Source organism: Vanacampus margaritifer, chromosome 2, assembly GCF_051991255.1.
Source record: "Vanacampus margaritifer isolate UIUO_Vmar chromosome 2, RoL_Vmar_1.0, whole genome shotgun sequence".
Classification (NCBI taxonomy): Eukaryota; Metazoa; Chordata; class Actinopteri; order Syngnathiformes; family Syngnathidae; genus Vanacampus; species Vanacampus margaritifer.
Genome location: NC_135433.1, coordinates 15,778,121 through 15,804,861, shown reverse-complemented (window position 1 = coordinate 15,804,861; position 26,741 = coordinate 15,778,121). Strand labels below are relative to the sequence as shown.

At 41.5% G+C, this 26,741-nt stretch overlaps 2 protein-coding genes across 2 annotated transcripts; both read right to left on the bottom strand.

Moving 5' to 3' along the window:
* Window positions 1-985: 985 nt before the first annotated feature.
* tlk2 (tousled-like kinase 2) lies at window positions 986-17,846 on the bottom strand. The gene is made up of 20 exons (XM_077557066.1): window positions 17,747-17,846; window positions 16,644-16,721; window positions 16,485-16,554; window positions 15,132-15,175; window positions 14,931-15,029; window positions 14,073-14,174; window positions 13,910-14,002; window positions 13,724-13,834; window positions 13,493-13,629; window positions 11,268-11,420; window positions 11,111-11,177; window positions 10,929-11,026; window positions 10,760-10,841; window positions 7,343-7,434; window positions 7,171-7,260; window positions 6,916-7,085; window positions 4,820-4,958; window positions 4,624-4,735; window positions 2,008-2,115; window positions 986-1,934 (listed from the first exon to the last, which is right to left on the bottom strand). The coding sequence occupies exons 1-20, from the start codon at window positions 17,825-17,827 to the stop codon at window positions 1,761-1,763; spliced, it is 2,100 nt and encodes a 699-aa protein (XP_077413192.1). The 5' UTR covers window positions 17,828-17,846; the 3' UTR covers window positions 986-1,760.
* Window positions 17,847-19,691: 1,845 nt separating this feature from the next.
* mettl2a (methyltransferase 2A, methylcytidine) lies at window positions 19,692-26,109 on the bottom strand. The gene is made up of 9 exons (XM_077557067.1): window positions 25,946-26,109; window positions 25,730-25,818; window positions 23,183-23,439; window positions 21,739-21,788; window positions 21,373-21,433; window positions 21,170-21,309; window positions 20,850-20,956; window positions 20,113-20,178; window positions 19,692-20,019 (listed from the first exon to the last, which is right to left on the bottom strand). Exons 1-9 carry the CDS (start codon window positions 26,086-26,088, stop codon window positions 19,859-19,861), a joined length of 1,074 nt encoding a protein of 357 aa, XP_077413193.1. The 5' UTR covers window positions 26,089-26,109; the 3' UTR covers window positions 19,692-19,858.
* Window positions 26,110-26,741: the final 632 nt, after the last annotated feature.

The window sequence follows — 26,741 nt, the reverse complement described above, 5'->3', positions numbered from 1 at the left end:
CAAAATGAGAGCTGTCTCTAATAATTTGACCTACTTGCCTTGTCCAGTATGGTGCCATCATTCATGTTACCGTAGCTGTCTGTAGACATCATATATATATATATATATATATATATATATATATATATATATATATATATATATATATATATATATATATAATTTTTTCTGAATGAGAATGACATTTTTCAGAAATATTTTTTTTCCTAAAAATTCTTCCCCCAATACCGCCGAAAACAAAATAAAAATAACAAAAAAAACGACACTATTCTCATATTATGTTTTCCTGTTAATAAGTATAGTCTATACTGTATAATTGCAGTATAACTATTCTTCAAAATACTCCCTACTGAAATGAATGGAAATGCATTCAACAATTTGTGCACAATGATTCACTGCTCCTGGTATGGCCGCCAGAGGCAGTATAATAACCCTGCAGACATTTTTCACTACTGTAAGTGACAAAGCAGCACTAACATTAGTCGTTTTTCATAGAGGATAAAGAACACATGCCTGTGAGTTAGGGTTGTCAAAAGTATCGATACTAACCCGTTGTATCCGGAGCGTTTTAACACTACTACATAGATGGTATTCGTTAGCATGTTTCCATTATGTGCTAGCATCAAGCTAGCTAACTTTTAGGCAGTTAAGTAGTTATTTTAAAATGTGATTGTTTAGTTTTGAAGCCTCTTCTTTTTTTTTTTTTTAAGATTCTGACAAACTGGTGCTTGGGGGGAACAAACAGAACTACTAACCGTTATTCTTTAGTTCTTTAGGTCTTTAGTAGTCCTCTCGGGAAAGTGACATCTCACTTCCGATATTAACCTACTCATGGCAACCCAACTTCTGGGCGGACCTTTAAAACACATGGCATACAGTTTTTAATTATAGCGTTTTAGATGCATCCTCTGAGTTATAAATGTAAGTTTAATTCAGTAAAAAAAATAAATAAAAATGAGACTATAAAACGAATAAATTCACAGCACATGTTTGAAACAATAGTTTTTAATGGTTTATGCAACGTCCTGCTAAGGCCCAAACTCTCCCCCGAAAAAGTACTAGAAGGTCAATCTGTCCCTTGCATTTTAAAATGGTTGAAAATTGAATTAAAACATACCTAAATAAATATGTGTGTTTGTGGTAGGAGGTAAGGGGAGTCGAGAGGGGGTAGAGGGTGGGTGGGGTCAACAAAAAATAATGAGAGTTCTAATTAAAGGCAACTTGAGAGGAAAAAAAAAAGTTTTCTCCATAAAAATTGTTTTGCTCTTCCGGAAAATGTAAAAGAAGAAGATGGGGTGCCATGGAGGTGGTGTTGATATTTTTTGGGGGAGTGGGAGGGGCGGCTTCCTCAGTGCTGTAGAGAACCGGGTAGGAACGGCGCCACCATCTGGTTAAAAGCTTTGGTCACAGGGCTGACGGGGAGATGGCGTTGAGGGGGCGCGTGTGTGTGATGGCCTCCTCTTATAACACACACACACACTGTGGGTTGGGGGGGGGCGCTGACAAATGGAAAAAATGTCCACCAGAGGGGGCTCAAGCGTGGGTTTGCGAGCAAGGGAGGGCACAAAACAGTCTCATCCTTATGGCCAAGCTGAAGCATTTCTATACTTTTTTTTCCAAAGCAGAAAACGCCCAAATATCAAAGCCCTCCTTTATTCCTGGGCTTTGAAACCAACCACCAGCAGTGGACAGGTGTCTTCTCCTCAAGCTGGATGCTATGAATAGGTGTGTGTGTGTGTGTGTTTGGCGGCGTGTGGGTCTCAGTTGGAGGCGCTGCTGTTGGAGGAGCTGGACGTGGAGGCCACCGCCATGGCCGAGTTGCCCGAGGAGGCCACCGACTTGCGGATGTGCGGCATGAGGAAGGGGTCGTTGGACAGCTGGTGCACGTCGATGCGGTCCTCCTTCCGGTAGACTAAACAGCGTCGGATAAACGCCTGCGGGAGAGTGGACGGCAAAATATGAAGATAAAAAGGAAAGCAAAAAGCCAGGAGAGGAACGGTTCCTTACCTTGGCTTCCGGTGTGACGACTGGTTTGGGTGGGAACTGCACGTCGGTGGCCTTCAGGATCGTGTTCTCCTGCAGGATGTCCTGCTGAGACTGGTTGTGGCCGAAAGGCTTCAGGGAAAAACAAACGAAAAGTGTGGTGTCATTATTGGGCTAGCAGAAAATGTCACATTTTTACGTTCAATTATCTACCCTGTAGCCAGCATGACTGGCCATAGGGAGACTTGCTACTGTGTAGACCTGACATAAGTATAGAGATAGACCAATATGCTTTTTTCAGGGCCGATACCGATTATCGGTAGTCAAGGAAGCCGATAACCAATATTTGAAGCCAATATACATTTGCGGGGGGAAAAAAGTTGGTGTCAGATTTTTTTATTCAGATTCAGAGAGAAGTGCAGACCATTGAGTGCAAAGACAAAAATAAAGTATTTTAAAACTATGATAATAAAAATAATTGATATAAATAGATAAAAAGGACAGGAGGAGAGAAAAAACAAAAACAAGATCATAACCAGAATAAAAATTAAATACAATTTTTTTAAAGAATTAAAAAAGGCACATTATAGAACACAGACTAAAACAACTATCTACATAAAGTGCACACGAGACAAGTATTGCATATTGCATATTGCATGGTGTATTGCACATATTATAGAGAGTGGTTATTTAGGGCTCTTATCGCAGTTGGATAAAAGCTGTTGTTCAGTCTGTTTGTCCTGGTTTTAATGGCCCTGTACCGTCTATAATAATAAAATAATAATAAAACCTCCATCACTTGACTGCTTAAATGCCTTCAAGCACATGTTTATTAAACAGCTTTTGTGATTTGCAACATGTCAAAGTATTTTTGTTTGTCATCAGCTTTTGCACCAACTATAATGCAGACTCCCAAATAGCCACTAATTCGCGGGCTAACTTTTACCTCGCGAACTAACCATTCACCCACACGCTTACCCCGGGTTAACTCCCAAATAGCCGCTAAAGAAATGTCTATTAGGTTTGCCCGCGAGCTAACCGTTAGCTCGCAAATTAGCGGCTATGCTAAACCATTCACCCACACACTAACTCCCAAATAGCTGTTAATTCGCGAGCTAACTGTTCACCCACACGCTAACCCTGGGATAACTCCCATATAGCCGCTAAAAAACCGCTATTAGGTTAGCCACAATCCGCGAGCTAGCTGTTAGCTCGCAGGCTAATAGCCGCTAATTGCTGCTTATTGGCTGTTAGCACTGCACGAGCAACCAACCAGATGGTGCTGTGGGCGGGCCAATGCTGCAGGGAGTCAACAGCCGCTGACTCAGAGAAGACGGAGGAGAAAAGCGCCCATCGGAGCAAAAATAACCGGTATTCATAAAATGCTGAATATCGGCGGCAATTATCTGCCGGGCCGAATATCTGCCGGGTCGATTATCGGTCTATTCCTAGATAAGTATTAACTACTTGAATTTATTCAGGATTGTATTGAATTCCTCTGTAACAATTTGGCCAAAAATATCTTTACAATAGCTTTTTTATTTGACCATTTATGACCATTAATTAGCAGATAAACACTTTAGCGTAATGGTGTCAAAGTCTGGTCCTCGAGGGCCTGAGTCCTGCATGTTTGAGAGGTTTCCCACCTTCAACATAGCTGATTCCTATTTAAGCTCATCAGCAAGCTCTGCAGGAGCCTGATAATGATCCTGATATTTGAATCAGGTGTGTTGGAGTAGAGAAACCTCGAAAACATGCAGGACTCAGGCCCTTGAGGACCGGATCTTGACACATATGCCTCAGCTGTTCACAATGGGTACTCCTGCAAGCCTCTGGCCAATAGTTTTCAGACTGGATTCGGGTTCGAATTTCCCACCCTCTGTCTGCGGATGTGACGTCAAGTGCGCGTTGTGTATGTGACGAGGGGTGTGTGCAGTTTCATTTTTCGTCAACGGGTGGCAGTAGCGATTCAAAATGGAAATGCTTTAGTACTACCGTTTCCTTTCAAAGAGAGGAAATCACAGCATATTCTGAAATACAAACCTGCAATACTATGCCAGCGATATAGTTAGAGCTGAGTGATTTTGAAATTTAATGTAATTGTGATTCAATGTTGTAATTGTAATGAAACATAATGTTTTCTAAGTCCTCTTTTCGTGTACTTTTTAATAAACACAAGAAATAAATATGTTATCTGATTTATTATGCATAAATGTTTTGGTCTTATAGGGTAGGCTTACGCTAGAGTTGTTAACTTACTAAACCCTTTGATCTCAAGTCTTTTAAAGCATTCACTATGACAACTTCACAAAATTCTACTAAACAAGTGGGACAAAAACATAAGTCACAAAGTCTCAAACCAGATTACTGTGCAACAACAATGTAACTCACTTACATAAAAGTTGTTCATAAAACATGAAAAGGAAAGTGATACTCGCAATCTGAACTGCACTTCTTAAGCACTGACCTTATCTGGACTAATAAACAAGGGCAACCAATTCACCAAAATTAAGCATTTTTTCCCCCCTCTCAAAATTGCAGCGTGTGCAATCTGAAAATTGCATTACACTTTATTGTTGAGCCCAGGATATGGTAGATTTGCACTAATCATAAAGTCAATTTGTGAATTTAGTTTCCTACCTTACGGCCATACAAGCACTGGTAGAAAATAACACCCACGGACCACACGTCCACTTTGTTGGAGATTTTGGGCGGCTCTTTTCCCACTACGAAACACTCGGGTGGCAGGTACCTGAAAGTGAAGACGGCAGGAAACGTGAATTTTAAAAATAAATGAATACAAGCCCACTTTCACATCCTTGAGCTTTCATCTCACCAGTACGTGCCGGCTCCCTGCGACGTGAGTTCCATGCCATCTACAGAGTTGTAGCTGTCATCATCCATGATCTTGGACAGGCCGAAATCTGTGATCTTGATCTCACCGCAGGCCGTGCCGTTCACAAGCAGGATGTTACCTGAATGGAGTATTTGACATGTCAACCCTAATAATAATAATAATAATAATAATAACTTTGTTTATATTAACTCTTTGACTGCCAGACGTTTTCAGAAACAGGTTGTCCCCAGTGCCAGCCAATTTTAAGCATTTTGACTGATCTTTCAAGGTCCATAGAAAATTATGTGTTTGGACTATGGAAACACACATACTACCAAATGAAAGATTGGACTCTCATCTTTCATCAGAAAAAAAAAAGTTTGTTTCTACCTTATTCCGTTTTTGAGTAATCAACAATAGAAAATGGTTAGTTTCACCTCTGTTTTGAAATAAACGTCTTTTAACGTCTTTGGCACTCCTCCGTAGGATTTTACTAAACGTTATTTAACGTTTTTGGCAGTCAAAGAGTTAAGTACTTTTGTGGAAGCCAATGGTGTTTAACAGGGGGTAAAGGCCTCTTTGCGCATCATCTTCTCTATTTGGCGAAAATACAGTACTTTTCAAAAGAGCAGCCTGCCTGTTTTGGATGTCTGCCTCATCCAACACACCTGATTTCAATAATCAGCTCACCAGCAAGCACCGTAGAAGCCTGACAATGATCCTTATCATCATCAGGTACCCCTGCTACAGGGGAACGGCTCAGTGCGGTGTTTACAGGACTTGCCCAAACTAACCAGAACAGACGTACATAACCTGTTCCTAAATCTGAAAAATATATTTCTCTCCAAAAACAACACAAATAACACCATGAACCTTCTTATGTTACAATGTGCATGTCGTTGCAAACACGACTTTAAAAGTGCTTTAAAATCTTTCCAGTGATGTTGTACTCACTCTTCATTATGTGTAAATAGATAAAACTAAATGTTTTAATGTATCACATACACCTTTATGTAAAATTCAAAATTGTAAACCATTATAACTACTAGGGGTGTGCCCCAAAAAAAAAATCGATTCTCATTTAATTCGATTCAGAATCGATTTTAAATGCCCCAAAATCGATTTTATTTAAATTATTTCATACTGTCTTCCCTTAGTTTGTGTGTGCCTTTATTGGGAGCACTGTTCATGTTGTACCCGATTTGGCCACTTAGGGGCAGTGTGGTTCCACGCGGTGTGATACACTGTTAAGTTGTAGCCAAATTAGAGTAGAAGGGAAAAAGTCACGATCAAGTTTTTCTTTTCAGCGTAGAGCCGTTCTTTTGAGATAAAAGTGCAGCGAGTAGAGCACTAATTAGCATTAGCGAGTCAGACTGGAGTAGATCATTATGATTCCTTGAAAATCTATAAATTGAAACAAAAAACATTGTCAATCAAATCATTTTGAATCAAAAATCGTTCCTAATGGAAAACCGATTCTGAATCGAATCGCACAACCAAAAATCAGAATCGAATCGTGAGACATTCAAAGATTCCCACCCCTAATAACTACCTATTAACGCATAGATGAATCGATTAGGCAGGTGGCATATTGACATGGGACCTGTGGTGATCAGGGGAGGAAGGTAGGTAATGACAACACATTCACCAGGAAGAACTTCACAACAAATACTCACTTGCTCCCCGCTTAAAATGTTGAATTTGGAGAACAATGTGCACAGTGGGACAGCAATGTGTTGCTTTTGGAAAATGACAGTTTTAAGGCTCATACACAGCTGTTTTTGTTTTTGCCTGACGATGAATACACGCCCACGATATTACATCAAACAGCAAAAGGATACTCTGAATATGCAACAGATATAATGTGCAAGGCCATAAAAGTGCATGTGAGAACATTGAAAAGTGGGGTAAATCTCTCCCAATTGAAATCTGACACTGCTTCCCTGGACATTTAGGAGACAGTACCGCCACCTTGGAAACTCTCACACGACTGGAATTTGTGACGCTGCTTCCATTGACCAGAAAATACATAAAAGGACTACATCTAATACTCCAGCGTGAACTGATGGCTTTGATGAGAATGTGGTAATGCCCACCAGGTTTAAGGTCGTAGTGGATGATGGGCGGCCGGATCTCGTTGAGGTACTTGAGGGCGTTGACAATCTGCATGATGATGGAGCGACCCTCCTTCTCGGACATCAGCTTGTGCTGTTTCAAGTAGAAGTCCAGGTCATTGCCCTCGCAGTACTCCAGGACTGTGCAAAACCTGTGAGCAAATAACAGGGGCCGAATGAAGAGAAATGTCCTTAAAATGAACAATTGAATCTTTGGAAGCAAAACAAATGACTTACGAGTCTGTGTCGAGAGAGAAGTAGTCGTAGAGTTTAACTATACGCGGGTGGTCCAGCTCTTTGTGGATTCTGTATTCTCTGCATGCGTGTCTGAAACACATACAACATGGGTTACTTGATACATAGAAGACATGCTGCTTGTGGAATCGGTGGTGGGCTGCTTGTCTCTCACTTGTGGTAGTTTTCCTTTTTCTCATCCCTCCAGTTTTTGTTGAGCTGGTGGATTTTGACCGCCACGTACCTTTGCTCTGTTAAATCAAAGGCCTGAAAGAAGAAGTTTAGTTAGGAGAGGTCCTCATTTAGACTTCAAACAAGGAGGAATTCTAACAACAGTTCTAACAGTGGAACCTTTAGTCAGAAAAAATAACCTTCAGGATTTGCATGCGGCATCAGCAGTCAGCACAAGAACTCAGTTTAATTCAAGTTCATTAATTAATTGAAGACTAAATTGTATACTATATATGTGTCTTGCAATTGGCAACCAGGCCAGGGTTTAACGAGCCTTTCGTCAGCTGGGATAGGCTCCATCTCATCCGTGACATTAATGGTGGGATTTTTCTATTTGTGCAATTGCACTGCAATACAATAATGACACTCGTCTATAAGTGTGGTTAACTTCTTTTTACACAACTGTTGGTGCCTCTGTAACAAGACTTGCATTCCTATTATTTCTTTGTCATTGTCGAGCTAAGATGGAGGGCCTGATTTATTAATGTCCCAAAATGATGGCGCTAAATTGTGTGTTCACATCAACAAGATTGCACGCACTGTTGGTGTGATTTACTAAAATTGCATTTTTTTTTTAAATTAATTTTTTACAAAGATCCTAAAAAGCAGGTAAAATGTGTGTCAACTCAGTAAGTTGGAATGGGCCATCTCTTACGCACGCACGCACACACACACACACACAACACAAAAAACATGCCAGTTGACGTCTCTCACCAGTACATTAAGCATTTTGAAACGACGAGCCTGAATAGGCTTTTGAGGATGCACAGGCTGGGTATCGATTCAGATTTCCAAAATCGATTCGATTCGATTCAGAAGGGCCCGATTCAATTCACGATTCACATTGTTTTTCAATTCATTTCAGGATTTCATGCAGTACCAATTTTACTTTTATTTGGAAGACATTCTCAGAAGTACCAATGTTGCAAATAGAAGAAACTTCTTTCTCTTACTTGGAGCATTAGTAAAAATATGAATATTTACATTTATAATTGAATACAATGCAGTTACATTAATCATGTATATATTATTGAACATGACCTGTTCAAAACAATAAATAATAATTGAAATCAATTACAACAGCGCTATGTAAATAAAGTGGCAACAACACTCTGGCAAATCCCGACGTTAACATTCCTGTGACGGTTTTTATGCTAAGGTTCCCGTGGTTAGTAAATAAATAAAAACAAATCGACATAAGAGATACAGTCAAAATTATGCATCCACGTTTTGTGTTTTTATTTCCAATTTCTTACCTTACTTCTTTTGGGGGGTATTTGTGCTCAGTCTTTCGCTTTTTCTTTCATTAAATGTACAGTTTAATTACTTCCACATGCAGGCACTCCGTTTAATAATGTGGTGGCACCAAAAGCACCTGCCAACCGCGATAAGGAAGAAGAAGTCATGCATTACCGCCAGTGGCCTTTCTTCATAGCCAGAGGTATCTATGCTAAAGAAGGGGCCGCGAATGAACCAAAAGTATTTAGACAGCCATCAAATGGATGTAGAAGAAGTAGTCCGTAGTCTTGTGTAAGTTATAGTGTAGTATGACTTATTTACTATTTAGAGCAGCAAGATGCGCAGTAAACGATCAGGATTCTACCTTTGGCTCCAATGTGGCGCAGAATTTTAGTTAAGGTAAGCCATTTAAAACTACTGCAAAAAGAAAAGCTTTTTCATAGTGCATCTGTCTAAACAGTGTGTGTTTGCATGTGTGTATTTTTCGAGAGGGAGAGCCGCGATGCGATCCGCTTGCATTTAAACGCAGTCCATTTCTAAAGTGAAATAGCAGTCAGCAGCTCGGAGCTGCTCATGCTTGAGCGGTTTCCTTTCTTTGTGAGCACTGGGCACCTTTTGGCGTACTCTGAATAACAAAAGGGCACATTTGAACAACGCTCACACGAGGTTTTGAAATAAGTACGTGCTTGCCTCGGGCACATTAATTTACCGGAAAAAGCCGTATTTAAAGTATCGATACATGATTTTATGAATCGATATTGGGCTATGAAAAGCAATATCAATTCGATATATCGATATTTTAAACCCAGCCCTAATGCACATACAGCTACATACATTATAATTTATCACTAAACCTGAAAAAGCGGCTTGTTAGTGCGAGAGAGAGAGAGAGAGATAACAAAAGAAAAGAGTGGGACTATATTGAGAGGAAATGACATCACAGTTGCTCAGGTAACAACCAATCTAGGCTCAGCTTGTGAATGTCACATGACCAAACACAGAAAACAGGTGAGCTGCGATTGGTCGTTTACCTGAGCAACTGTGATGTCATTTTCAGTCGACAGCAAGAGGCGAAATGGCCTCCATGAGATGGATAAAAAAACGGGTGGATTTTACTGCTGAAACTCCACAATTGCAATATTAATCAGAATGCCGTGTTTAGAATTAGTGGGGCTGCATAGAGCATAATATTGTAAAGAAAATTTTGGGGTTAACACGCGATTCAACTTTCCTTCATTCTATGAGGAGTGCGTATAAAAATTAAAAGTGCACATATCAATGGCATCTGATTCCCTAAAAAAAGGTTTAAGCCGATTAAGTATTAAATAAAAAAAGACGTACCCTGTATACTGCCATATTGGGCATTTTTGGTCAGTCCACGTCATTGCTGTGACGTATTGCATAAACACAGCACTACATTTTGAACTTGTTTTCTGGTCTATTGTGCTATAAAAATGCCATATGGCGTCAAATATTGCCATAATTTAGATGAGACTTCCAACCATATCAGGGTCCATATTCTTTTTTCAAAAAAAAAAAAAAAAAGGACAATAATTGCTGAAGTGACTGGCAAACACAACAGCTATGCAGTGTACAGCGGTGTACACTCTGTCTATTTCAGTGCCATATTTACGAAAACTGTGACTGGTTGTCCCCCAAATTTATGAGTACATGTGCACACATACTAATCGTGGTCTGAAAACATTGGAACGAAACTGGGATTTTTTTTTTAATCATCATTTTGATACTTGGTCGACTTAAACCTATTTTCAGGGAATCAGATGCCATTGATATGTACACTTTTAATGTTCATACACACTGCCTCATAGAATGAAGGAAAATGAACAATGAGTAATGTGTACCTTTAGCTCCTTTCTAAACTTGCAAGACAGTTGAGAATGTTAAAAATGTGTCATGTGAGGCACATTTTCAACCTACATTTGTATTCAGAACATACAAAAAAGCAATGTTTGATAACAATGTAGTTTGCTTCATGTTTAATTAACATGACAGGTAAGAATGTAAAACATTACCTGTTTAATAAAGGTTTTGTAACTGTCTGATCAAAAACGGCCTTAAGTACAAACTCATCATCTTATCTTATAATGAAGTTGTCTCTCACCTTGTAAACTTCGCTGAACCCCCCGCGTCCGAGTAAATGGAGAAGCAGATATCGGTCGTTTAGCGTCGGGTGATCTTTGAATCTGCAAGCAGGAGAGGAAGGTGAGTATCCTAGCAACATATGAGGCTGATACGGATTTAAAAAAGGACATCACGAGGAGGAATCCTACTGGGAGTTATCCTCGTTGTGGATTCTTTTAAGCTCCCGAATGTGCAGGTTTCGGACTCGCTCCAACCTCTCCAGCTCCGCCTGGATCTCAGCCTCCTCCTACAAAAGATGACAAAGATGTGTTTGTGTGCCGTCGCCCATGCCAGCTTTGTTTACGAGGATGACAACACAAGTCAACATTACCTTCTTTAGATGGCCCAATCTCAACTTGAAGATTTCCTCTTGCTCGTGGTACTCGGCCTGTGATAACCTACAACAAGAAAGTGAGACAGAAAAAGTTACAAAAATAAAAGATGGCTGACACTCCATTTAAATAAAAGGGACAAGTGCGTTTCCATACGCTTCACTCTCTGTGCCGTTAGCTTTGCTCTTGCGTTTGTTCTGTTCCAGGTTGGGCGGCGGCGTCTGCGCCATGGAGGGCGGCTTGCGTTTGGCCAGCAGCTTACGTTGCCTCTCGATGTCTTCTCGCTGAGAGTTGATGCGCTCCTGTTGCCTGGAAAGGAAAGCCGGACACAGACCGTTAAAGGGGACATATTGTGAGAAAAGGGATTGTCTATTTGTGCCTTGGCATGGGTGCATCTTCCATTCAGCTCATTTGTGCATTTTGGCAAACACGGAGCTGGCCATCCCTTAACTCTTTGACTGCCAAAAACGTTAAATAACGTTTAGTAAACTCCTACGGAGGACCGCCAAAGACGTTAAAAGACGTTCACTATGTTTTTTTTGGAAACGGGTGGAGGAAAGCCTTGGCCAGCTGTGCTGAAAGTATCAAGCAGATCTAGTTAGTATAATGCCTATTTTTGGGCACTAGATGGCAGCGATGACTCTCTTTTGACAAGATTGGGTAGGCGTCAGTAGAAGACGTGAGGCGGAGCTAGAGTGTTGAGGGGAGAATGACTGAGGAAGCGGAAATGGCGACCGGTTGCAAGCAGCTCACGCTTGAGCATTTTTTTCAAAGACGAAAAGCATCGACCAGTGCTAAAGAGCACATTGATGACGACGATGACGATGATGATGATGGTGACTCCGAGGTTGACGCCGAAGTTGTAAGCGTTGACACGGTGGCTATGATCACGTCATAAAGCCTCATCGGCTAGCGATGCTAACGGCGGAAAATGCGGAGCACAACCGAGCACTTCTGCAAGAAGGCGGACGTTCAATCGGACGACGAAGAGTATCCTGAGTCCAATGCATAATCATCGGAGGAGTGGGTACAGTCTGATCACGGAGAAGACACTGGTTATGGACTACGATGCCAGCATGAATGGAGTGGAAAAGATGGATCAGAACATCTCTTACCACCCGGTATAGGAACTGAAGGACATGAGGAAGCCAGACGTAACACCACCGTAATGTCACCGTATCATGATCCTGAGAGTAGACTTGATGGCAACATGGCCACACTGCAGTATATACTTGCTATTCCCCGGAAAAAAAGGCCGGCAAGAAAGTGTAGCGTCTGCACGCGAAGGGGCAATCGCAGTGAAACTAATCTGTTGTGCAAATCCTGCTGCGTCCCCTTGCACGCAGGGGAGTGTTACAAAAAGAAAAACTGTATTTGAAACATCCACACAATTGTAAATAGTACCACAGTTGCACACATTTGTAAATAGTTTGTCAAATTGTTTTGTCAAATTGTTACACTGTTGAATGTAAATAAACGTATTTTGCTATCAAAAAACACTTTTTCATTGTTGGTGGTAGTGTTTTACAGAAGTAAAGCACTGTTTAGGTGTTTGTGGCATCATTCATGGAAAAAAAAGGTGTCAAATTCACTAGAGTGCATGAAATAATATCGTTTCACAAAAAGCTTGGTTTCTCCGTATTTTGTTTCAAAACAGAGCATTTGGGTGAAACTAACCATTATCTATTGTTGATTACTGAAAATCGGAATAAGGTAGAAATATACTTTTTTTTCTGATGGAAGATGAGAGTCCAATCTTTCATTTGGTAGTATGTGTGTTTCCATAGTCCAAACACAACATTTTCTGTGGACCTTGAAAGATCAGTCAAAACGCTTAAATCGGCTGGCACTGGCGACATCCCGTTTCTGAAAACGTCTGGCAGTCAAAGAGTTAATAACAATGTCAAGATAAACTTAGCGAGTTATGAATGAGGCAGAGATTTCGTAAAAATACATGGACTGAATCGGGTTTATGTCCGTCGATTGGGCTTAGTAAAGATGGTCTTTGTCAGTCGTGTATTTTTACGAGGCATCGCGTCATAAAGAAATGGCTGAAAATGGGAAAGCACTCGCCGATTTTGGGGATGAATGGCTGATGATAATGATATCCACTTTGTTTTTGGTTGTGGTAATGGAAGGAAAGAATATGACTCCACGTGACGTACTCTTGGGATTCCTCATGTTGCTTCAACATTTTGCTTGTTAGAGCTTTGTATGGTTTTATTGAAGCTGACATTTTCTGTGGCCCTTGAAAGATCAGTCAAAATGCTTAAATCGGCTGGCACCCACGGCATCCCTTTTCTGAAAACGTCTGGCGGTGAAAGAGTTAATCATATTCTCCTCACGCATGATCTAAATGTGGTTTGCAAGGTGCCATTTACTTGATGAGGTTCTGGAATGCGTAGCCGTCCGTCCACTGCTCGGTGAAAGACGCTCCGTGTCGGACCGTGGTGAAGTGGCCTAGCCGAAGCCGGTCCTGCATGCTTTTGTCGCGGCATGCCATCTTCTCTTGTTTGGACTGCGGCAGGAGACAAAACACCAATCGATCAACTGCAAGTCCCCCGTGGGAAGCCGTCGGGGGAAGTGAGTGGTTCAGATAAGCAGGTACGTACTTTTTCAATCAGCAGCTTCTTAGACATGGTCACGCACTTGTTTAAGCGCTCCTTATATCGCTCAAGCATCCTCTGCTGCTCGTCGATTTGTCTCCGCAGGTCGCAGTTAGCCTGCAGCACACAAGCAAGCACAAAATGAGCGTTAAAAGGAAAAGTGGCGGGGGGGTGCGATGATATTATTTGTACCCGCAGCAAATCGTCTATGCGTCCCTCCTTCTTCTCCAGGTCAGAGTTCTTGTTGTTCTCCATTGCGATTAGCCGCTCTATGGTAAGATCAGACTACAGAGGGGGGAAAATTTGGGTTAATAGATAGTAGGAATTCAACTAATGTGAGGGTCTTTGGAAGCACCTGTGTGGCTTTGTGGAGTAGGTAAAGGGCGACAGGTTTTAGAGAGCACGACGAGTGCTCTGTGTTGGCTGAGCCCATTGACGACGGGCTTCCCTGCTGCACCTGGCGAAAAGGGTGGGGTGGGGGGGGACACTCTTTATTAGGCTTTTTTGGGGGGAAACACTTATTCCAGCAGCGAGACTCAGGCATCAACATACACACTGAGGACTATAATTTTATGATCAAAAGTGGGTCGACTTATTTTTACACTTATACGACAGTTTAAAATGTTGAAATGTTACTTTGAAAAGTGCACCAAGTAGGAGCAGTGACATAATAAATAAAATAATGCACATAAAATTGTTAACGTCTATATTTTTTGTATTTCTATTTCACAAAGCAACAATTAACTATTTAATTAGATAAATTATGGAAAAATAAATGTAAAATCCATATTAATTAACCAGTGTAAGGGGGAAATTTTCGGCAAAATTAAACCAACAAATATCCTGGTAATGAAGTGCTGGGTGGGTCGATTTAAGAGTGGGCCTTATGTGGCACACAGACCATCGTTTGCCTACGGTACCCCTGCTTTAGCTCTACAATTTGACCTGGTTATTTCCATTATTTGCCATTACAAAGTTGTTCAAAGGATCAACCTGCATCCCAGAAGATCTCATGTTTATTTTAGTTGAAGGGTTGAAATGTTGAAATGAATCCCAGAAGCTCACAAGCGGGAAACTTTTTTTTTCCCATCTACAACCATGCAATTGTAATAGGGAAACTGCCAATGGAACCCTGTGAGAGTTGATAACAAGTGTGGAAAAATAGAAACGGCAGGTGAGAAAGAGAAGCATTAAAGAGTGCACAGACGCTCACCGTGACCGGCGGGTTGGAGAGGGAGTGCTGCGGGGAAGAGCGGACCACTGGCGGGATCCCCCTGGCAGGGCTGGCACCGGGACCGCTACCTCCCGCAAACTTGACAGCGAGAAGGAAAAGGTAAGAAGAGAGACAGGAAAGCGGTTGAGCTGGAAAAGGATGAAACTGGGCAAAACCCAGAGAGAAGTTTTTGACACTCACCTCAAAATAATCGCTAATTTTATGTCCCCTTGTTCCTGTTTTGCCTGAGGAAGAAGATGCAGGGAGTTGGAAGAATTAGTTAGTTACACATGCAGCAATGTTAGCGCCAACAACCCTTCCTGTTGTTTCTTCTTGTGTCTTGCTTCAATTTCTGCAAGAATACCATATCAGCATTGTGTTCAACTAAACATACCACGATTTCACACTGAGTAAGTACATATGTGAGTAAATTGAGGCGAGGTCATCCTTAATACAGTGGAACCTTAACTTATAAGTGCACCAGTTTTCTGAGGTACGAGGCACTGCTGCTCGGTAGGCCTGTCACAATAAAAAAAATAAATGTGCTTATATATTTTTGCAGAAACAGTTTTTTTATGGCACTCCAATAATGAAGCATAATTCAAGTACATTTTTAATTCTTAGCTACATTTCAATGCCAAAGTTCAATATTCTTGCCATCTGAGAGGTGTTACAGTATATGATAAAAGCTGTCAGGAAACGGCCGGCCCTCCATGTCCCCCCATATTTTTTGTTCTCAGCTGAAGAAATTGGGCCGGATGTTTGTTTTAAATGGACTTTTGAGGGTTTTTTTGTGTGTCGACATTCTTTATACAAATGTGACATACTGGTTCAGTGATAGTGGGCTTGGGCCGTTTTCATCTCGCTTAGAGCTAAAATGTTCTCACACCGCCGCGCATTACGCTTTTATAACCAATTCCATTCGCCCTCAGTATGGTACCCAAGAAAAAAAGTGCAAATGATTGTGCCATTTAAGAAAAAAAGCTTTGGAAAGTTTGTCAGTTCCAGCAGCATCCAATAGGTTTGAGCTGGTGGAGCTGGCACGTGCCGCAACTTGGGGGAACCCTCAGTTGGTGGGTCATCTGGTGGCTCCCGTGAGGCTCCCAGCTCAGAGCCCATGTGCAACATCATGGACCAAGGTCCCATTGTCTTTGTGAAAAAAATATTTCATGATGCGCCATATTACATTTTTATAATGCAAAATATGTGCCTTGGGCCTTAGTAAATGTTGTGAAACACTAGTCTGGAAAACTATAAACCTTTCAGCATAATGTTACAAAATGAGAGCCCAGAACTAAATCCAACTGAAAATCGGTGGGGTTGACCAGAAGGCAGGCAAATGCAGAGGAGACAACACTCATAATGAGGCACGTTTAGAGCAATTTGGGAAAAGTGGTCAATTATTGCCAAGTGCTGACTGCTGATAAGACTCTTACCTGGCAATGACTAAATGCTGTCATTAGTTCAGTTTTAGGGTGTGAGCGCCCCCAAAAAATTTCCACTTTCATTTAATTTTACGTTTTACTGTCTGTGTGATGCAAGGCACCATCTCACCTGTGCTGCCATCAAAGTGGTCCGCTTTCCGTTTTCTGACCCTCTGGTCATTTGCCTTTTTTTCTGGTGTCTGGGGAGGGAGAGAAGTGAGTTCATTTTAGTCATGCATTCAGTGCATATACAGTGTGCCCATACCAGGAAAAGGAACAACTTACTAACCTCAAGCTCTTTGTCGCTGAGCGAACCAACGCTGCACAGACTCTGGTTGGACGACTCATTCTGACTCTGGCCCGAGCCCTGGAAAGAGAAGCCATTTTATCACTCTGGCTTGGGTTCATTTGAATGTAATGCATTGTGGACTGGATGCTGTGAGCAAAAACTGGCGGACAGTAAAAAGCTGAGGCTGCCTTGTTGCTATGGGCGACCGTGTGATGCCTCTGCTCTTCCCCGTCTTGTCACTCAAACAAATCACATCAGAATTCCGCAGGCGCAGGATGTTGGGGAAGAGCGACTTTGTCATTCAGAGCACACGAGCGCTCTCTCACTGAACCCTCCCTAAAATGGCTACCTCAACATTAGGCATGCTGCCGAGGATGTATTCCACTGTCACCTTATACAAAAATAAACTGTCATCCATTTTTGCTGGGAATTACTGTGCATTTCATCAGACTTCTTGAGACAGAAAAAGGTGCTCGACGTCTGTAACTTTTTCTTATTCTCGCAAAACTTCAAATGCATCTTTCATGACCCAACGAGTGAACAAGATCAAGTACAATAAAGATTATTTGTGACATCAGACTTTTGTGAAAAAACACCAAAATGTATATTTCTTTGCTTAGTTGACGCCTCCTTAACACATACAGCACCTCTCATCAAGCAGGGTGGCAGCAGGCCGCCATTTTCTCTGCAGCGCCAGCAGCCATGCCATGCTCCGGGCTCAATCTCTGCCTATGGTTGGCATGCAGCCCGCTGCTGGCACAGACTCTCCTTCCCGAAACCGTTCCAAGTTCACCTTCCGCAAAGACTGGCGACAACACCGCCACACCACCTCACTCGCACCTGGTGAAGAACTATTTCAGCATTCCTCCTCGGCCTTCATCCCTACTCCCCTCCCCCCTTTGAACTCCCATCCCGTCTGTAGCCTTCTTGGCAGGCACCACCACTTGTATATGCAGGCACTACATCATGAGCAAGGGGGGAGATGTCATGTCACGCCAGCCAAAAAAACACACTTATACAAGGCGCTCCACACAAAGGAACGCCACTGAGAAAAGGTATGTCATGGCAAAAATCCGAAGGAGTAAGAAGAGGCCTCCACCGACCTTAGCCACGCCGACCCCGGTGAAGCGAGCCTCCAGCAGCTCCTGCCGCCGGGGGTCCAGGCTGTGCAGTTCTTCCATCATGGCTGCAGAGACAAGAGAGCACAGATGAAGAAGCGGCCGCGGTCGCCGGGTTCCTGTATGATCAAGCGGCAAGCGACAGATCATTATTTCACAACACATAGGTTGCGATGAGTCACAGCACAGCTGTGGATACCAAATAATCCTTCATCTGACTCACCCCCAAATTTTTCCATGTCTTCTGTGCAAACACTAAAAAATACAGGCTATGTATCAGCAATGGAGGCCCGATGTGTAGGATCACTGCCTTTGGAATTTAAAAAAAAAAGATGGATGGCATCATCCTGTGATAACTGCCTGACATTAAAATTAGAGGCCCAACTTACATGCAGCTGGAGCTACCTATCAAAAGGTCACACAGCTGGCATAATAATGTACAGAATTTGATGTACATGTGTGTGTATATATATATATATATATATATATATATATATATATATATATATATATATATATATATATGACTATTTTTTCCATTTAAAAAAATCAACACTGAAACGACGATAAAAATCTGAGTTTACTGTATAACCATTATCTGACATATAAGACCACCTATGGCTTGCATACATTAAAGCAACATTAAACACAAGAGTTCTATTCTTGGGCTATTTTGTTTGGTGGTAAGGGGACAAATTGACTCAGTAAGTGACTAGAGAAGAGTAATGTTGACGATTAGAATGATTGGAATGATAGTTAGCCGGCTTCATAAACGAGCTAACGAGCCCCCCACGTTAGCATAGCAACTCCTGACGCTAACACTAATTATAAATGACATTCAAACTTGAGATTTGACAGCGTTACATACCCACGGGCGTGACAGACAGGGGTGATAAGAAACCAATATGTGAATAGGTCCGTTTAAATGTTTAATGGAGACGCGTGAGACCCGATGGAGGCAGCCGGCTAGCGTTAGCTAGTCTGTCATAAAAGAAGCATCTTTCTAGTGTTGTTAAGATGTTGGTGCCACGACGCTCAAATCAATGTAGCATCTTCCACCTCCATTCTTTCACTCGACAACCTCGGGCGAGATACTCACTGCACTCGAGCGTTCTGTCGCTCCTCAGGGCCTGCCTTAATCCCCGGGTGGCGTCCCCGTTGTTTCCCCCCGGTGCTCGTCAGTCCCTCCCGGGGTAGGCCGCATCCACAACCTCGGGCCTCGCGTGACGCTGGTGAGCGAGGGTCGCGCGCTAAACTCGGGGAAAGGACGACGAGCAGATTCCGATAGAGGATTCCTACGGAGGAATCCCCCCTCCGCTCGGGAGGCCTCGGCAGCTGAGGGTATCCCGGACCCGCCTTTGAGCGCTCCTTAGGCGGGGATCCCCTTCAGGTCCCCGTCGCCGAGCATCATAACTGTTACAATATCGCGTCTCCTCGTTCACACAATGGCGACCCTAGAGTTATTTCCCCCCACCTCTCTCCAGCAGGTATAAATGATGTCTTTAAAGCTGCCGTCAGTTAACCCCTACTTTTTTCTTGCCCCTGTGGCGGGGATGCTTTTCTGGTCCAGTGCGATCAAAACAAAGTTGGGCCACGCACGTTTTCTTCCTTCCTTCCTCGTATAGAATAAATTTTTTGCCCTCCAGAAAAGTTGGCGTTTCGGTAGAATCCGGATCGGTTCTTATGGCGTTTTTTTTTTTTTTTTTTGCAATGTAAACAATAATCACCCAAATCTCAAAATGTCTCGTGAGATTGTGTCAAGTAGTTAGTGGCTGTTTCTTCAAATCTCGTGCGGACCAATGGCAGCTCTGCACACAATACAATCAAAGCACGCTACCAGTGCAACATAATGTGAAAGTTGCCTTTCCCCTCATAACGCATGTTTTTCTGATGCATTTAGAGATTTGGGAGGAAAGAAAAGGGGGAAAAACACTTTTACCGACATGTTTTATTCATTTTGCATGTACAAAAGATTAAATTAGATTCCAAAATATTGATTAAAAAAAAAAAAAACATACAGGTAAATATAAACGCTTTCTTGAGTTTATACAACAAAGAACGACAAGTGATGGTAGCTAATGCAGCAATGGCTTGCTATCAAGTTGAGGTGGTTTCCTCCTCTGTGTTCCGCCGGTATTTGCACTGGATCCACACTCTGTACATGGTAAGCTGCTTTCCACGGTTCACCTGGAGCCTCCGATCCACCAGGTTCTGCACCTTCTCCAGCCCTGCCTCAGTGAATATGTCGTGCAGCTCATCTAGAGCCAAGAAACACATCAATATAATCATAATACTGTATGGAGAGCAGAGGTGACCCCTGAATGGACAAGTCTCAGGTTGAAAAGTGTTACCTTGTGTAAAAAAGTACACCCTGGTTCCATCGCCACGGACGTAAAAGTTCTCTGACAGACACCTTCCTAAAAAAAACAAAAAGAAAAACCATTATCTATTATGTATCACTAATTACAGTGGTTTTTTTGGGGTTTTTTTTTTGGGGGGGGGGGTCTATTTTCCCCATAGGAAAGTATCTAATGCACAGTCAATTGTGTTAACAGTATAGCAGTACAGGCAATGTTTGTAGTAACATTTTCAACATTTTTAAATGTCACTCAAGCGCAGTACTGTAGCCTACACTACATTAAGAGATGAACAGTTGAACTGAATTTGACTTTTCTCTAAACCTTTGATTGCAACCTCCAGTTTGTCAATGTTTCAGTATTTATTCATTTTTACACAAGTTGTTCTTTAACGAGTAGCTGAATGGTAAAAATAACATTACAATTATTTTTCATGAAAATTTTTTGCTTGAATTTGAGGGATCATAATCAGTGGAATTCATTTGACTAAATTAATGAAATGACTCAAACCACAAATTGTTTTGTTTATTGTATGACTCAAAATAACATTCTAAAAACTCTTCATTTTGTCGATACTGTACATCCTTTTTAAATTAGAGAGCGACCACATAGCTCATTTCTACGTTGATAATGACGTCAGGGTACGTCTATTTGAGTGTTGTTCCATTTCACCTGAAGTTAAAATGTCACATTTCCCAGTTTCCTGTAATGCAGCATCAGGCCGGACTAACCTTTCTTAAAGCGCAGCTGTGCCATATCGTAGCGTCCGTAGTCCCGCAGCAGCATCACCCCGCCGGGCTTAAGCAACCGTGCCAATCTGCCCACAGATGCCCGCATCCTGAGAAGAAGAAGAAGCGACATGTATGCATTCATTTCCTAAGAAATGACAAAAAAATATATTTTTTAACCTAATTTCAAGGAAAAAATGGCTACATGATTGCAACAAATACGAGAGAACTATTGACAATGTAAATGCATGCGCCGGATTAAATAACAGAGCGTGTGTGGCCATATCTTGCTTATCCCTGGCCTAACTAAAAGGCGTCCATACTTGTCTGGATGCAACGCCGACAGCACGAAGATGAGCACCACCACATCAAGGCTTCCATCCGGGACGGGGTAGGCAGCGCCGTCGTCACTCAAGTCGCGCACGAAGGCGTAGCAGCGTCTGGCGTCATACTCCGGGTTAGCCTTTAAGCCGAGAGAGAGAAACGTTATTGACTCGATAATGACATTTTAATGCCGCATTCTCACCTTGACAAGCTCCACAGCAGTGCTGGAGAAATCGCAGCAGTACACAAAAAGTCCCGGGTTGCTGTTGGAAAAAAAATACAGTTGCTGTGACTTCTGTTTTGTCCCAACAGACATTAATGACACTTTTTTTCAACCAGTCTATTTCTATGCGTTGTCTTTAATTGTTTTTATTATGTTTTTAATACAATTCAGTGATTTCCTTTTTGCAACAACTGAGTGGCTGGAACAGATACATGGCCATTTTAGTTCATTCGAGAGGGAAGAATGGATTAGAAATACTTTATGAGTAAACTGAGGGTACGGGCTTGGTCACAGAATGAATTCAAGTCAGAAGTTAAGGTAGCACTGTATGAAGTCCGCTCTCACTTGTTGGTCTTCAGGATGGGAAAAACCGTGTTGCCAACACCACAGCCAACCTGTCGAAACAGACCATCACCTCTATTAACGTCAATCAGGCCACATTATTAGGTAGACCTGATACAGCTCTCTGGCATTGTTAAAATAGCAATTAGTATTTATCATTGTGGCGGCTGGGATGCTATTGACGAGGGGAGGGACCAGGCCGGCCTGCAAATACTAAAAATCAGCGGATAAAGGACGTCTTTTGAAGTGCGTTAGGAAAAAACAAAATTCATCCATCCATTTTAATTATTGACCATTTGCACCGACGTCACGTGATCACGTGACTGCCCTATGACGGACGGCGGAAAGAAATGATTGTTGTGTACCCAGAGCAAATTAGTGGCTTAGCGACTGCTATTTTATAAATTAAAAATTATTATTGCCCAAAGAGCCATGGAATCTACTACTTCAAACGAAATTCGCCTGTCAGTCGAAGTTGCACATTTAGTCAGGACTCATAGAGCGCGATATTTACATAAGTTGGAGATCACTAGTTTGAAAACAGCCCCTTACCTTCTGTTGCATGCTGTTTTTACCAAGTTAATCAAATCGTCGTCTTTGCCGGAATTCACAGTGCACGACCTTATATCATTATTTAGTCAATGCCGTCTCTTCTCCTTACACCGGGGCTGATTCAAAAGCTTGTCGCTGGCTGAGTCTCTGGGACGAGATGCTACGGTCACCCGGGGACAATAAACCTCGTAATGCAAAGGTAAAACTTGTTTATCATGCTAACTGACTTCTTTTTAAACAGTCCGCTCTATATTGAAACGCTGGGATGATGTTATGTTACTATGTTTACTGGCATGGAACAAATGACTATCGTAGTGGCAAGCTATGCAGTCATTTCATGAATATGACTCCTGCCGGCTCCAGAGTGAAAAACTCCAAGCACAAAGACGAAACCCCCCATTATTAAACAGTCAAATGCACTTAATAGTCTTGAAGAAGGTGCATTTGAAAACTAAACTGTGTGTTCGTGCAGTTGGAGTGGATGCTAACTATCTGGCTCGTTGATGTGATTTGAAACACGCAATTCGACACCTCTGTCACAATCTTTGTTAGAGTGTAAGTTTACTAGTAAAATGTATGAACATTTATCTACTAATTACAACATTTATTTACTAACCTCGCAAAAAATTATCGCTGCAAATCCGTGAATACCTTGTGGGCTGGCAGTCCTTTCTGTTGATTGCTGCTATCAATCGACATATTTTGTCTTCATTAGTATTTATGCGAAAAAAAAGCAACATTTGGTTTACTCCTTTCTCTGTCTGTACAACTGATATGATAAGACCATTTTATAAGATAATCGATTAGATTCCCATGAGGGCTGTGACGTCACATGCAAAAGGTCAATAGACTTAAAAAGGGATAATGGAGACATTGCCATGTGTACATAACTCACCTCGAGAATACGATACGTGGCAGAAGAACCAGGGAAGTCAGTCGGATTTAAGGGGGTGACATCCCCACATGCGTCCAAACTGGATTGAGGACTGTGATGGTTTGCCGAGCCATTGGGATGGGAGCGTTGGTCGTGGAGGCATGCCGGTGCCAACTCAGGGAACTCAGTGAAGAGCCAGTGGCGGTCTTTAAAGAAGCGGTTCTCGTGGATGGTGTAGAAGTCGTTCCAGTACTCGTTGGCCCGGCTGTCAAAGTCCTCTAGGGGGTGGGGCAGACTAGGTGAGTGGTGGGGTTATGACAACAGCCTATTTGAGACACTTCATCAGCAGTGTTGCCACGGATACCTTGAAAAAGTTACTTAGTTACTTTATTGATTACTTGATTTTAAAAGTAACTGGGTTAGATTACAAGTTCATTTATTAGTTACATTCATCATTTAAGAAAGTTTCTTTATTAATTAAGAATAAAATAAAGACAACATTAAAAAATAAACTTTTTATTGGAAAAAAAAGAGTCTTCGTGAATTTCATTTAAAGGAATACTTGACTCATTGAGCCATTTTCAACAGTAAGAATATACAATGTTGTCTATAATTAATGTGATAACTTCATTATTTTTCATGAACAATTAATACATTTCAAAAATTATTTTGCTACTTGCTGTCCATTGAAGATGACATCACCTGCATGTGCTGAGGAAACGGGTAACGAGTACTAATGACCAATCATGGCTCAGTTTGCTGACCAAACCCAGAAATCAGGTGAGCCGTGATAGGCCGTTATCTTTTTCCTCAGCACAGGTGAAATCATCTTCAGTCGACAGCAAGTGGAAAAGTGTGTTTTTAAAGGTATTAATTGTATATGAAAAATAATGCAGTTATCGAACAAAATATTTACTTTTTACTGATGAAAATGGCTAAATGAGTCAAGTGTCCCTGAACAAACAGGCTACTTGTTTTTATGAAGAAAAAAAACGCTGTATAAATAAATGCATAAAACAGTCTTTCTAGACTTCACATCTAAACATGTTTAAGGTACCGGTAGTCTGTTTTGGCCTGACATATTTAACTTTTAACCTTTATAATGTACATTGTATAAAAACAAAGATTAAATTTGGGGTTCTTATACAGTCTTGTGAGTCATTCCCAGAATGTTTCCCTTCAAGCTGGAAACACTACATTTCCTCTTTCTTATTTATTCTATCATGTACAGTCGTTCACCACGTCTCTTTGTCTGGGAACGGGGTCTCCTCCTGTATTTTATTATTTGTTAATTATTACCAGTAGTTTTGTTTAATGTACACGTGTGAGGGAAGATTGCCACTGAAAAAATATTGTGATCCCTATCCAAGTGTTGTCAAATCTTACTGCTGCACTCAAGAGGCAGCCAACGGCACTACCACTTGCCAGTAAATGGTAAGTATCGGCAAGAAAATACATGTAGTAACGAATTGTGACTTGGCAAAATAACTGCAGTCAGATTACCTTTCCAAAAGGAGTTATACGTGGATTAGTCCTTACTGTGAAAACTGGGTTTTTGAGTAACGCATTTCTAGCATCAATGTTCATTAGGTACACCTGCAAAAACGAAGAGTGGCATCTCGCCACCTAGGTTTATTTTGCCGTGAATCGCGCAAGATCTGCAAGTACAAACTGCGGCGGTGAATGTGTTTGAGCTCGTGGCGAAGAGCGCTTGCCTCGAAGGTGCTGTGTCACGGGTACAAATAGCGCTTCGCATCTCGTATTTTCTTACTTTTATTTATTTTACTACTTTGTACATGTATTTATTTATTTTACTATTTTTTTCTTTTATTTACTTATTTATTTAGTTAGTTAGTTAGTTAGTTATTACTATGTATACAATTTCTTGCACCTAGTCGGCAGTTGCAAACAAGCCGTTTTGTTTCATGGAACAGTTATTTTACTGTGAATCGCGTGAGAATTATGCCATATTTATCACATTTTACTGTTAACACTGGTGTTAAATTCGCATTGATGAGGTTTTCACATTTAAAGAAGTAGAAGACAAGATTACTGCATATAAAAAGACACAAAGTGTGTACTACTGCCTGCTATCCCTCCTCTGAGGGTTATGGTTAGGTTTGGACTGGTGTTGTCGATAAAATCCTACTTTTCGGTGGCAAAACAAAATTAAAACTCTATGAAATGAGACAGAAGGTAGTGAAGCGAGGAAGTAACCACACACACTGCATGACTCACGGCAAAATAACCCATTCCCAGCAGTCCACACATCATGCTAAAATAACCTATTCACAACCAACCTAATGTAGTCACGGTATATTAGCCGATTCATGTCAGGCCAAGAATATATCACGCGATTGACCAATTAGATCCGTTCACGGCAAAATAACGCTAGCCAGGAGAGTTGCCACTCACGGCAAAATAACCACTGGCTTAAGTTAAATAACATCATACCGAGAGGTGGGCCCAAAATTTTGATAACATTAATAGTTAAAAAAAAAAAGTGGCCAATACGTCAACTGAACATCCATTCATCCATTATCTGGTGGTTGAAATTCAAATTTAAACCTTGTTTCTCTGGAGGCAGCGGCTGATTATTCTCTTGTACTTTCCTCTTTGCAGCGGCTTCTTGCTCCTCAGTCCACTCCACGTTGTCCCTGTTGACACATTAACGGTCTTTAAATCGCATTATATTACTTTACAGTAGTTTTCTAGGCAAGTGGTTATTGGGTCTCCCAAAATACGAACGTCAAATTAAGCCCATTCCGGGTACAATTCACCCACCATGCGTTGTGCTGGAAAACCTGCCGGGGGTCAGTAAGAAAACGAGTCCCGAACTGCGGTCGCTTCTCTTCGGGGACTGATGACTGTGACAGAATGTGACTTGATCCGCAGACACCGTCTGCCACCGTGCAGGGCGCCGCCATGTTTGGGGGGGGGAAACACCGGATGTGGCTGCTGGAGACATTCAATGACTATCGGAAATCGGATATAATTGTTTTTTCAAAAATTTACTACAATTTCCAATTAGCAAAAACTAAAACAAAGTCTCTTGGTGTTTTTGTTTCTATCTGATTTTTATAGTAATACCTAATGTGCTGGCGTATTACTGTTGAAATTAGCTCTTGATGGCTTAGCTTGACTCACTTAAATGCCTCAAACAAACGCTACAACGTTTTCTTTAAATCTAAAAAAAAACATGGCATCTTTGTTCTCATCTGCAAGGGATTTCCGCTTATTTCCCCGGGGGTTGGGGGCGTTTGTTTTGTGTAGTAGTAATTTATTTTTCATCACGACTTGTACAGACGATTAGACAGAAGTTTGCAATGTGTATTCACTAGAGGGAGACATTTCCCACAAGTGGGTCACTCAGGTTACTCAGAGATTTGTTTCCAAATTAATTATTAATGTTGGAAAATAATACCCCCCAACCCCCCGCAAAAAAACAAAAAATCCCTCACTAGAAACTCGAGCACCTTTGTTGACATAAGTTGTTATCAGACAGTGGGTTGATTTTTCATTATTTTGACGTTTCTTTTAATGAACTCAATTATCATTCAAATTTGTCAGGGTTGTTAAC

Bases quoted from the DNA above. Each gene is read 5' to 3' on its own strand.
- tlk2 (XM_077557066.1), bottom strand. From the start codon at position 17,827: ATGATGGAAGAACTGCACAGCCTGGACCCCCGGCGGCAGGAGCTGCTG. The intron at 14,003-14,072 runs GTGCTTCCAAAG...CCCCCTCTGTAG, and splicing joins TACTCCACAAAGCCACACAG to TCTGATCTTACCATAGAGCG. The intron at 7,435-10,759 runs GTGAGAGACAAC...TTCTTCTTTCAG, and splicing joins GGTTCAGCGAAGTTTACAAG to GCCTTTGATTTAACAGAGCA.
- mettl2a (XM_077557067.1), bottom strand. From the start codon at position 26,088: ATGGCGGCGCCCTGCACGGTGGCAGACGGTGTCTGCGGATCAAGTCAC. The intron at 25,819-25,945 runs GTGGGTGAATTG...ATGTGTCAACAG, and splicing joins GTTTTCCAGCACAACGCATG to GGACAACGTGGAGTGGACTG. The intron at 21,310-21,372 runs GTGAGAATGCGG...CTCGGCTTAAAG, and splicing joins CTGCTGTGGAGCTTGTCAAG to GCTAACCCGGAGTATGACGC.